Source organism: Mixophyes fleayi, chromosome 8, assembly GCF_038048845.1.
Source record: "Mixophyes fleayi isolate aMixFle1 chromosome 8, aMixFle1.hap1, whole genome shotgun sequence".
NCBI lineage: Eukaryota > Metazoa > Chordata > Amphibia > Anura > Limnodynastidae > Mixophyes > Mixophyes fleayi.
The window spans coordinates 110,203,661-110,216,840 of NC_134409.1; the positions used below are offsets into that span (position 1 = coordinate 110,203,661).

At 37.4% G+C, this 13,180-nt stretch overlaps 1 protein-coding gene across 3 annotated transcripts in view; it reads right to left on the reverse strand.

Annotated features, from left to right (window-relative positions):
- Nucleotides 1–2,002: 2,002 nt before the first annotated feature.
- ATG7 (autophagy related 7) overlaps nt 2,003–13,180 on the reverse strand; it is a 203,472-nt gene continuing 192,294 nt past the window's right edge. For all 3 annotated transcript variants that reach the window (XM_075183176.1, XM_075183177.1, XM_075183178.1), the window contains exon 19: nt 2,003–5,978. In XM_075183176.1, coding sequence (XP_075039277.1) covers nt 5,946–5,978 — 33 coding nt within the window. In that variant the 3' untranslated portion in view covers nt 2,003–5,945. The remainder of the gene's footprint in view (nt 5,979–13,180) is intronic.

A 13,180-nucleotide genomic window follows, 5' to 3' on the forward strand; every position in this document is an offset into this window, starting at 1 on the left:
GGTAATTTTCCTGTATCTATACTTGCTCGGATAGATCCTGCAGAGCTAAAGCTGGAAGTAGAAAGTCAGCATAGACTACGGCTTCTGCAACTGTAACATTTGGTCCAGATGTGGACCTGCCCTGTCGCTTGCAATTTGCGCTGACTAACCTGGAAAGTGAAGTCCAATGAAGCCCTGCAAATGTGTGATGGGTTTGACGCAGGTAACCTGTAGGTTGCGACACTGAAGCGAGTCTCAGAAGGAATCTGTAGCCTAACACTAGGGTGGTCAGAAAACAAGCCGAGTATTGGGCTGACGGCACAGGGTAAAAATGTAACATCAAAGATAAGGGGCAGAGAGACAAGGCAGAGGTCTGGGTTGGTGGCAGGCACACTTAGTCAGAACCAGCAAAGTCAGAATGTAGGGAATCAGACAGGATATTTAGCAATATAAAGCAAATAATACAAGCTCTTAAACATTCCTGTAGGGTTCTAGAGTTGCGGGCCTGGAAACAATTCTCCAAAACATATCAGCCAGGGCCACGTTAGGAAAAAGCAACTTATTTTTTTATTATTTTTTTTAAGTGTGTGAGCTTTGCACAAAAAATATTTAAGGTGGGGCCTGCACAAATTAGCAGTTGTGGTTATGTAAAAAAATCTAAATATATAGTTTTGAGTGGAGTTCAAAAAATTGTAATTATCTTGGATACGCCATTTGCAGATTTCCCCATTGGTTATAATGGTCCGATGGCGCATTGTCCTCTGTAAGAGTTCTAATGAGCTGTACTGCAATATATGCTTAAGTATTGTTAGTATTGTAGAAGTATTAACCTAGTGGTAATCAGTGGAAATTATACAAATAGCCATTGTGTACTGGTCTATACTTTCTGCAGTAAATAACAGCAAGCAGTTGAAATAAGAGTACGGAGAGTAGTGGCTATGTGAGGCGAAATTACCTACTTCTAATGCGACATGCATCTAGAATCCAGATATAGAATCTGGGTTACACAGAAATTTTAAATAGAAAGATAATATATTTTTCCCCCCAAAAATTGTGTTTCATCATAATCAGCCAATATGCAATTCTACTAATAGCACATATTTCTACTGAATGAGTGGTGCAGCCTTGTGGGTGGGTATTTGCATAATCCTTTAAGTATGAGAACTGGTATTACAGAAAGTCATTTTATTGTAGATGGTTTCATAGTCTGGAAGCTGGAGGCTTGTTGTGCCCACACATGACCTTTTCTTATTTATTAAAATAGAAGTTTTGGTTGCTGCCAGTAGAATCCAAGCCAATAATTCCCAGCACAGATTATGCATCAGTTTGTTCATCTAGGGAGGAAACTGATGGATTTTATGAGAAGTCTTAAAACAATCTCTACTTTGTTCATATCCCTTCTACAACGGATCACATGTTCTCTGACATAATTACCACCCAACATATATAACAAAAGATTCCACCTCAGCTCATACCAGCTCTTAACAATAAACTTCTGGTTATTTGTAAACTACAATCACATTTTATACTGATTGTGCATTGTCACAAAGGGTATTTTTTTCCGCCTCGTTGTCACAGGTTGGAAAGTCCTATCAATCGGGCAGCTGTGCAGGACAACAGCCCTGCTTGAAATATTGTAGTGTGCTGATTTGGAGAAGACAGCATTACCATCCAGAGGTTACACTGACATCATATTGTTAGTGGTGGAATAATGGGGCAGGTACAGCAGGAGATTTCCTTTAATATACCATGCAGTCTGGCTGGTCCATTGTCCAATATGATGTAGCACATGCCCTTGTGTTCTAACTCCCATTGTCCTATAGATTGTAAGCTTTCGAGCAGGGTTCTCTTACCTCTCCGTCTGTATGTATTACCCAGTATTGTCTTATTAATGTTTTTTCCCAATTGTAAAGCGCTACGGAATTTGCTGGCGCTAAATAAATAAATGATGATGATGATGAATATACCACTGGATTTTTACTGCCAAAATATAGTACAGTCCAACAAAAAAGACAAACTACAATTTAGAATTGAATACAATCTTTATTTCATTAAACATATTCCTTAGTTTAGACATGAGATGCTGACACCATAGAGCATTTTTAGAGAATGGGCTAGTAGTTAACAGAACAAACAGGTAGGACCAGAGATGTCTATGTGTGTCCCCTTTACAGAAAAAGAATGGTACTATTAAATGCAATGAAAAATAGTGATCTTCTGAAATAAGTTATTCTTAAAACTGTAATATTTGTGACTTTTGCACAAGTCAAACAACAAAAGACTATTATACATGAGATACAAAAAGCAATTATAGATTGTAAAAGTAAATAATGATTACAAAAAGTAGAAATGGTTTAGTACATACAATGAAGACAGGTAGAGCCTATGTGTGTCCCCTTTACAGAAAAATAATGGTACTATTTAATGCAATGAAAAGTAGTGATCTTCTGAAATAAGTTACTCTTAAAACTGTAAACACTCACTTCATGTTCAATGCATGTTTCTCTGTTGTTTTTATGTTGTGTAAAATTTGTACAGATCTAAAAAAAATATGTTGGTGCAATATAAATCTGCTTCATGGGCAGTGGCAGGTAGCAAGTCCTTCTGCTGGACGTAGCAGCTAGAATTTGCTAGGACGCTTTCAGACAGCCTAGTAGTTCTTGAAGGAACCTGGGAAGATCATATAACCGGTATCCACTGAGTTTGGAGATTACAAGAAGAATAGTTCCATCCAGCTTTCTCTAAATTGCTGCAAGTGTGTCTCTTTCCACACCTAACCCACTACCAAGTTAAGTGAACAGTTGGTCACTGCCAGCAGGAAATCTCCACCAGAAGTGAATAAACTGGATCCAGTAGTAATCAATAATCCAGGTACTTTTAGATCCAGTTCACATGAATCTACTAGTACTGTCTTGCAAGGAAAATCGGATTCAAGTCTCCCCTGCATAAGTTGCAGTGGTTCAGTCAACGTGTGATGTCACAGGACGGCCCTGTAATAACGTGTACTACAAGTCTCGCACACCACTCTATGCCTTCCTATAATGTTCCTAGTTATTTTGCCTTAGCTGCTGTAATATTAAACAATAATAAATCAACCTGCATAGTGAACAAAACAAAACTGTACATTCAACACTGGGGATGTAAGTGGACAGTGCGGATATGTAGTACGTCTATATGAAATATAATATACCTATATAAAATGGGCGTGACAGTCAAAAGGCGCATGAAGTGTACATAACAAAACCTTACGGGGTCCATGGTGGCCTCTGCAGTTAGGTGTTGTGTGTACCATTAGGTGCACCCTGGATTTTTAGTGTTTTTAGAAGGGAAAAGCTTGAGATTTATCAGTGATACACGGTTATTTAATCTAATGCTCTCCATGTATCACATTTCACGTAGAAAAACAAATGATATGTGTCCTTGTAGGACTGGCTTGGCAATATTTGAAACTGGACAAATCAGTCTGTTTCGCATATTCAGTATAGTGTATATTAGAGTAACCTCTAGGGTCCGGATAACAAGGACCACTAACATGTGAATAAAAAAAATTAAATTACAAATTTGTAACAGATGATGTTGAGTGAAAACACATAAGAGTATATGCAACAAACAATAATGAAACAAACATAGCAAACATAAAAGTAGCCATATTAAATAAAGCCAGCATAAAATGAACATTTCTACTATACTGACTACTGTTGCAATGACAATAAATGTATTGTATTATAATAAAGAGACTGCACTGTTAAAAAAACTAATTTTGTGCAAATTATTTCTCATCATAGAACAATTTGGATATTCTATAGTAGTGATAAAAAGTTTATAAATGAAATTAACTTGTTTTTTATATCAATGTATGAATTATATATATTTTATTATGGTATTAAGTATACATATTTATGATTAAACCAAACCCTCAAACATTACAGTATAAAGTAACTGCGCCTTGTTCCTTTGTATACTTTCAGCAAACACACACATGACCACGTGTGTGTAAGCATATCAACTATATTCATTTTTTCATTTAAAACAAGCTATTTTGAATATTAAGAGTAAACTTATAATTGTACTTCATACTGAAAGCTTTGTCTGGTTAAAACTTTTTTGTCTAGGTTAAAAGTAACGCAAGCAGATACTGAGAGTGGTTGTTGGAATACTGAATTGGGCATGAGGATCAGTGCATTGATATCTAGGAGGTATATTTACCACGCGGCGGTTCTGAAAAAAACAGTTTGCTGTAATTTTTTAGCGCCTGAAGGGCTTTGCCTTTAATAAAATTGCCTATTTAAATAAGGACGGCAAACTTCTGAGAATCAGCAGTTTTTCGGAATCCGACACTTGATAAATATACCCCTTAGAGTGTTGTAAATCCGAGGGTTTGGCTTGGAATCTTCTACTACATTAGAGAAATGATCTCTAATGATTTGTGTATTCAAACAACAAGACTATGGATTTGACTGGGATTTGCATGGACAAAGTATATTTATCTTAACTATATTTGCCATATTTTTAAAAGTATGATTTGGTTTTACTTTTCACCTGCCCCTTAACTAAATGTGGAGGCCCAAGATTATTAACAACCAAAACCTTGGATTTAACTGGTAAGCATTCAAGTCTTTTTTTTATATTTCCTGAGAATAATGTATCCATTGTAGCACAACTTTTCTTTAATCTTTGCATTACACCTATATATGACCACCACATGAACTTCAACAACTGCACTTGTCTAGATGGATTACAAGTAAAATTTATTTACTATACTGTACATATATAGATATGTTTTATTACCTAAAGCAGCAATCAAAACACCGTTTTTATTTCATTTAAACAGTACATTTTAAGCATGCATCTGCATCCTCCTACAAATCATTATCTTATTTTCAATACCTCTCTGGAGGGCAAACAAATATTGCACCCACAGGGTCACAGCTCTCATCACCATGTCATGTGATGGCAGAGGGGGGGAGAAGGCTTGGGAGGATGTAACAGTGAAAACAGACAGAGGGGCATTCCAAAGCCTTTCTACTCATACATCATGTGCCATGTGACTGTGGTTGCCATGGCAGTCACAAAACACTGTAGAAAATCTGAAGAATATCAATGATTAATAGCAGCTGAAGAAATAAATCAAGCAAGATGATTCTTATAGCCCGCCACAAAGATTTATGTTACAAAACACCTAATTTTTTTTATTCATTTGCTAATTGCTGCTTTAATTTATAGGCAGAACTTAAAAGCACAGGATTTATTAATGTCGTTACTATAGGGTTACCTCGGTACATATATGCATGCTTGGCTTTGCATATGCTCATGCTTATTTCACTATATATATATATATATATACATACACACACACACACACACACACACGGTGATTCAAAAGTCGCAGTACACCCTTTTATTTCAAAAACTCTACAGGGATTGGGCCGATTTCAAGATGGCGCCCATGTTTGGTACATACCGTAAAAGATAGACCACGTCACCCATACCTTACTGGAGTATTCAGGTTTCCCAATTTCCTGTAGAGTTTCTGAAATAAAAGGGTGTACTGTGACTTTTGAATCACCCTGTGTATATATATATATATATATATATATATTATATATGAGCCTCTGTTTGTAGATATTTATTTCTTCTATAGATGCTCCGGAATTTATCTTTTTTCTTTATTGAACAGTGTATATTTACAGGGAGATGATCAAATCAAAAGAAGACTTTTGAACCTTTGATAGTGAAATACATGATATCCGAGAAATAACATTAGAGAAACACATATAAAAGTACATTTAGTAATTCACTCTGCATTAATAAAAAAATAAGAGTCCTGTTCAAAAGAAGATCATTATATGATATTAAATTGAGGGAAAAAAAGAGCATGTTGTACTTATTTGCAGTCAGGAACTGATAAGCAGGAGGCCGATTACCCATCGTCTATTGCACAGAGCCAGAATGTTGGATCTCTCCATTTAGATCACTTCATCATCGCTCATGTCCCAGATCTGAAAAAAAAAATAGAACAATAATGAGGAAACATTCATGTTTATTGTAACATAACAAAATATTATTGGCTGAACGATCCAGTGTGGAATGAACATTTAATAAAGAGTTACATGGATTCTCTATTGATAAACCTGCCACGCCATATGTTTCAGGCATAAGTAATATTCCTCCAATCACAAATGTGCCCTTATTATAACCTGTCCTCCAAAAGCTGTTTCCCCCCCAACTCGGTAGTTATTTGAAGCCTCCAAGAGAGTCGCTAGCTTGGATAGAGCCCACAAAGCTTCCGGCACCCCAGAGGATTATACTAAACTTGTGGCAGCAAGAGCAGAAAACTCACTTAAGTGTCTAAACCAAAACTTCTATGAAAAGGGTGACTAGGCAGACAGGTTGTTGGCATCCAAGCTGCCATCTAAACTCTCCCAGAGTAATGTACTCTGGATCAAATCTCATTCGAGTCGTATCACACAAGACCGTAACCATATTACAGAGAAGTTCTGGTGTTTTTATAGTAAACTCTACAATATATCACAAATGACAGCCCCCTTCCCAGCTTTAGCGGAGTTCACTTAGCATTTTCTCTCCCGATGTTGCTTACACAGACTCCTGCCCGATGCATTTGAAATGTTAGGAGCAGAATTCACCACACAAAAAAAATTCCGGATGCAGAGCAAGCCTCTGACCGCATCAGCTGGCCATTTATGCTGGAAACCATTGCCACCTTAATACCTGCAATGTGAGTCCATTTAAATAACGTGAATTCACACTCCCGCTGATTTTCTGCTGTCAGGGTTTATAGAACGCATGCCGGAGATGTTGCCGGACACATTTTTCTATAAGTGTGTATTTTGTATATGTTACTCTTATAATTTTTTCAATTTTCCTGTCTGTACAACTGTTATCGGAGTGGTAGACATCAGAATGATGACTATCACCACTTATCACAACTGTGGGACATGTGTTTCTGCTATGAAGTGTTACATTTTTGGACATTCCTTACTTTATCAGTATACTCATATTCACTGGACATCCAATAAATGCCATCATGTATTTTTCACTCCCATAAGCAGCGTTGCTCCTTTGTGTATAACAATTACTTAGGCATAAAAGGCTCAATGCTCACTCCACTAAGGCCGTTATAAGGTCTACCTTTATTAAAAGTGAAACAAACAATACATGTTTTCTTTGGCCATTGCAGACCTAAATACTCGTCAGTAAACAACTTTAAGTTAAACACTTTAAAAAATGCTTCTACATACAGTACACATTTTTAGCTATACATATTTCTATTCCAGGTCCTCAGAAGAAATGTGTGTCAATGGTTGGTGCTAAATGTTCATGTTTGTTAAATGTAAAGAGGTGGGTTGAACGTTTGACAAGAACCTATCTGAAGTTAGAGAAAAAGTACAGGCAACTATCGACAGGTTTATTCTGACTATTTTACAGTGCGATGTGATGATTTGTGACTGCCTTGTTCAGCCAGGGGATCAAGGAGATGACCTGGATGTGAGATGCATGCTGGAGGGAAGTTGTGTGCAGCTGCAATACTGAGGTTGGAACACATTTATGATGAGTGATGGCCGCTCAGTAGTGTTTTGATTTCTGCTGTTGGGAGGACACAGATTGTGTTCTCCAAACATCTGGGTCTAAAAATATCTGCATCACACAGCATAACGGGAGTTTGTCACAATCTCCAACCTTTTTACAGCTCACATTGGAGCTAAAGTTGTAATCACACAAGTTTCTGGAAACAGGCAATTTGCAACAGCCTAAAATAAAAGCCATCATTGCCAGTTTTTTTTGCTCTCGTTTTGAGAATATTTGGCCATGGTGGGGTTACATTGTAAGACACATGGCCATCTAGCTCAGCCCTTCATAAATTCTAACATTGTTTATCCAGATCCCTGATGAAGTTCTAGGAACGAAGTGTGTAGGGTAGTTGTCCTCACAGTTTTATGCAAATATTGGTAGCTGTCTGTTGATGCAGGGATAGATCTGCATCTGTGTAACATCAGCATCAGTGTCCAGACACAGAGAGATTTTTCTAACCAGATCTGGAGCTGCCTCTCACACAGATAAGCCTCTATCATCAACATTTATTTATATAGCGCCAGCAAATTCCGTAGCGCTTTACAATTGGGGACAAACACAGTAATAAACTATACTGGGTAAAACAGACAAAGAGGTGAGAAGGCCCTGCTTGAAAGATTACAATCAATTTTTCCTGCCCATTGCAAAGGTTTTAAATTTGAGAATAAACATTGTCTGTTGAATTGTACACATTTGTGGCTATCCTCTTGGTCTGTGTTTGACATCACATTTGGTTACATTTGATTTGACAGGGAGATATTGGATTTAAAGTAGTCACCTACAGATAAGCACAATATTATTTTGAAAATTTTACACTGCTTTTATCATTATTATTAATGGTGTTTAGTTTACTACACTATGAGAACCCTTCATTCTTTATCTATTTCCAAAGCAAGGCAAAACAAACCCCCAGTGCAACAGTTGCCATCTTTAGCCTTACAGACAGAAATTCCTTCCTGACCTCAAAAATGGCAATCAGAACAAGTACCTCCATAACGTCCTCTACTAATTATAGCTAAAGATACCATATCTTGTGAGTAAGGCATCAACGTGGGTCGAAAACTGGTTGGAGAATAGGGAACAGAGAGTTGTGATAAATGGAACATTTTCTAACTGGTCAAAGGTTTTAAGTGGAGTACCTCAAGGTTCTGTGCTGGGGCCGCTCCTTTTTAATATATTTATTAATGACTTTGGTGATGCTTTAGAGAGCAAATATTCAATTTTTGCAGGTTAAACCAAACTGTGCAAAATATTAAAATCAGAACAAGATGTAGATTCTCTGCAGAGGGATTTCAATAAACTGAAGGAATGGGCAGCCAAATGGAAGATGAAGTTTAACATACATAAATGTAAGGTTATGCATTCCGGGATCAAAAACAAGCATGCGATGTATAAATTAAATGGGATAAATTTAGGTGACTTTATAATGAAAAAGGATTTGGGAGTGCTTGTAGACAGAATACTTAGCAATAGTGCTCAATATCAAGCAGCAGCTGCAAGGGCAAATAAAGTATAGATGCAAGGGAAGACCGTGTAAGTTTGCCACTGTATAAATTGTTCAGAAGACCTCATCTTGAATACAGAGTAAATTTCTGGGCACCACTCTATAAGAAAGATAATTTGGAACTAGAAAGGGTTCAGAGAAGGCTGACAGAATTGATAAAGGGTCTGTAGTCATTAAGTTATGAGGAAAGGTTAGCCAGTTTAGGTACGTTTACTTTAGAAAAGAGGCGTCTAAGAGGGGAAATGATTACTCTGGACAAAGACATTATGGGTAAATACAGAGAACTTTGATGGGAACTTTTTACCCCAAGGAGTGTACACAGGAAACGCAGTCACCCCCTAAGTTTAGAGGAGAGAGAATTTCACAACCAGAAAAGGTTGGTATGTTTAAGAAAGGGTTAAACAATTTTTTGGCGGAGGTATCTAGGGTTAGGACCGTTAATTAATATGAAGGATAGCAGGAGGTATATATATATTTTAAATTATGTGGTGTATTAATGAAAGGTAAATGGGAAATGGGTATAGAAAAGTGTACAGAGCAAAGGTGATTGATTGATGAACAATAATATACAATGAATTTTACTGGGTTAGGTGGGATAAACTATTCATAACAGGTAGTAAGAAAAAGAGGAGGAAGGAGGAATAAAGAATAGGAAGAAGGAATAGGATGTAGGAAGAAGAAGAGGAAGAAGAAAGAAGAAGAGGAAGGAGAAATAAGAGCCATTCATGAACTTTCATCATATTCATTATATTGTGGTTAAATCACCTTAATATTTAACTAATTGACATATTTAATCATTTTCTTTTATTTTCCTGTTGCCATACCGATTAACCACAACATTAAAACCACTGACAAGTGAAGTGAATAACAGTGAAAGCAGGAAAAATAGGCAAGCGTAAGAATCTGAGGGACTTTGACAAGGGTCAAATTGTTATGGCTAAATGACTGGGATAGAGTATCTCCAAAATGGCAGGTCTTGTGTGGTGTTCTAGGTGTGGAAGAGGTTAGTACTTACTAAAAAGGGGTCCAAGGAAGGACAACCGGTAAACGGACAACAGGGTCATGGGCGCCCAAGGCTAACTGATGCACGTGGGGAGCAAAGGCGAGCCTGTCTGGTCCAATCCCACAGAAAAGCTACTATAGCACAAATTGCTAGAAATGCTGGCTGTCGTGAACATAGAGAGCTTGCAGTTATTTATAAGGGATAAATCATAACTGCAATGTAAATAGGTTATATCAAATGAATCCATGGATAAATTGAGCTGTTAAAGTGTAAAATGTGAAGACAGAGAGTCTGATGTAAATGTATTTGATGGCTTTTCACATCCCAATGTGAGAAGATAACCATGTCACCTGTAGCAGCTTCAAAGAGCTCTTGCTGTTAGTCTTGGGACTCCTGAATAGATTTTGTGGGGCCGGTCACAGCTGGATATCCTTGCAGCCCAAGGCAGCATTTTGCAGGCTTATATAGGTATATAGAAATATGAGCTTCAAAGGAAAAATGCCTTCATAATTCATATTTTGGGAAATCCGGGTGTCTCCATACTAAGGAGCAGAAAGCACACCAGAGTACGGGTGGTATCCGTGAACAGCTATCACACATCTTTGGGAAAGGTATGTCACATTGTCAATATTCCATCATGTTTGGTATTTAAATGTGCGGGAAGATATGACCGGTTTATTGAAGGAAAAGTTATGTCTCTAGTTTATATCTGAGAAAAGCTAAGACAAGTCAAAACTTAGAAATAGTTTTGAACAAGCTTTAGGTGACACCTAAGGGACATTTTCGCTCCCACATTAGCATTCACACTGCCCTTGTGAATGCCGTCCCATTTGAGTTTGCTTAGAAAACTGTGTTTTAAAGGGACAGGGGTCAGACTTTTTGGGGAAATCAAGTCACATTGATAAGCTGTCCATCTTCCTAGCCAATTCACCATGGCACAGATTATGCAACTCAAGTAAGTGCTATTCTGAATGTAACCCCTTTTATTTTAAACTGTTTTGCTAGTTATGCAAATCTATTGTTCTTCATTATTTGTTTTTACATGTATGCCCTGTACTTTTGCATATTAAATCTATAATTTAACATGTTGCGTCCTTGATACTCTAACGAATCCATTAGCCTGTTAAGAAGAGAGCTCGACCAAGATAACCCTTTGAAAGCCAGTGTGTGATTTGTTGATACATTTAATTAACAAGCTGTGTGTGCTTGCATTTACATTTGTGTAACAGTCTGGAGGTGTGAAGAGGTAACCCTTTGCTTGCTGGTGTGGGTCTTACTCGTCTGTGGATAGCTAGAAGCCTGTGTGCCAGTGTGGGACAGTATATTGGTGTCCTATTGCCCGTATTCAATAGGTGGTGGCAAACCTGAAGTGTGTGAGATGTTAGCGCTGTTTGGGGGTGATTCAGTAGGTCTATAACCTGTGTGATAGGTGGAGAGAGAGACTGCGGGCTGGAATCGTGTGATCTCATATAGCAAACACCCCAAAGCGTGTTCGTGAAAAATTGGTGGCAGCGGTGGGATTATTTAATTTCTTAGAGTATTATGTGAATGGTTTAAGCAATTAACCCTTGCAGTAATAAACTAATTGTAACCTTGAATGCCTCCAAAGCCCACACTTGCTTAACTAAAGAGATTCTATATTAAGAAACGCATAGGAAACTTGGGATATCTATTTAAATGGTGACTCAATATCTTTTGATCCCAATTTCTCACTGGAAGTACTGAAAACACATGCCAAATTCTGGATGTGAGATCTCATCTACAGTTCTTTAACTTAAAGAATGACATTTTGTACCCCCCAACCCATTTGCACATTATATCTGATGCCATTGACCACTTTTGTGGGGCAATGTCCTCAATGGATAGCAATGAAGAGGACCTGTGAAGAGCCAGAAGCTCATCTCCTAATCCCGAATACTACCGTCATATCACTGTTGGTTTCAGCTAACAAATATGGCGAATAGTATTGTAATCCTGATCAGGCCATTTGCCAAGTTTGAGAGAGAGTGGCTAGCTTCATTCAGCTCTAAGGAAGTACAACGTCATTGTCTATCTGGTCTTAGTTTTATTGGGAAATTTAAGCTTGTTCAAGTTTTTAAGCATAAGCGAGATGAGATTAGGTTAGCTAGGGTAAAGTTTGTACTTTTTACAGGCCTCTATGTTGTCATTATTAGATATATACTTGTTTTTTTACTATATGTCTACAGAAACTGGGTATACTAATAGTCTATTATGCAACATTTCCTAGAAACCACCATTCACAGCATACTGATTGTGTTTTATGTTTGCTTAATGTTCATATCAAATGTTTAGCAAGACAAGCACATGTATAACATGAACTGTGAGTAGGATGGGGGTTTAGGATAAAGGACAGCGGTATTTAACGATCTTAATGCTTTTTCACCAGATGTATTCTGCCTGCAAGAAACATATGCAATGACGAGGAACAGTTTGTTATCCTTAAAGTGGTCTTGGATGCTGTCTAACATAAACTTTTCCTTCCAGACATACCGCCCCCTGCCCCCTATGAAACCTCTGAACTGAGGGGTGTTCAGACTTTTTGAAGGCAGTGGAGGAAATTCTAGACAGATAAAACTGCTGCTCCTCAGTGCAGACACATCTGCCTCAGGTTGCACAAATGCTAGTGCACATAGGTTTGCTGAGCAAAATGGCTGCACTTGCAAAGTAGCAGGCGTTTGCAAAGGATGATGGGAGAATTTGGGCCAGTAAGTAAGAGCTGCATTCTCTCGAATATAGGATCAGTCCACAAAATGTCTGCCACCAGTGTTTAGGAATCAGGTATATGTTAATTTAAAATAAATGTTATTTTTATTTGCATTTGAAGACTGGACTTGTCAGGGAAATATAAAAATATTTTAATTATCAATTCTGAACATTAATATTAAAGAAAATATTTTTATATTGTTCATGTTATATCTAAATGGACATATTTACTGACAAATGAAGGTAATTTTCCAGGGCTTCTACATAAACAATGGATTTCAATGTTAATGTATTTCCCTCATGTTCAGCCTGTTTCAAGTATTATTTAGAGCGGAACAAAGTATGAGTTAAGTTACACAATATGTTACTATTTAAACTAA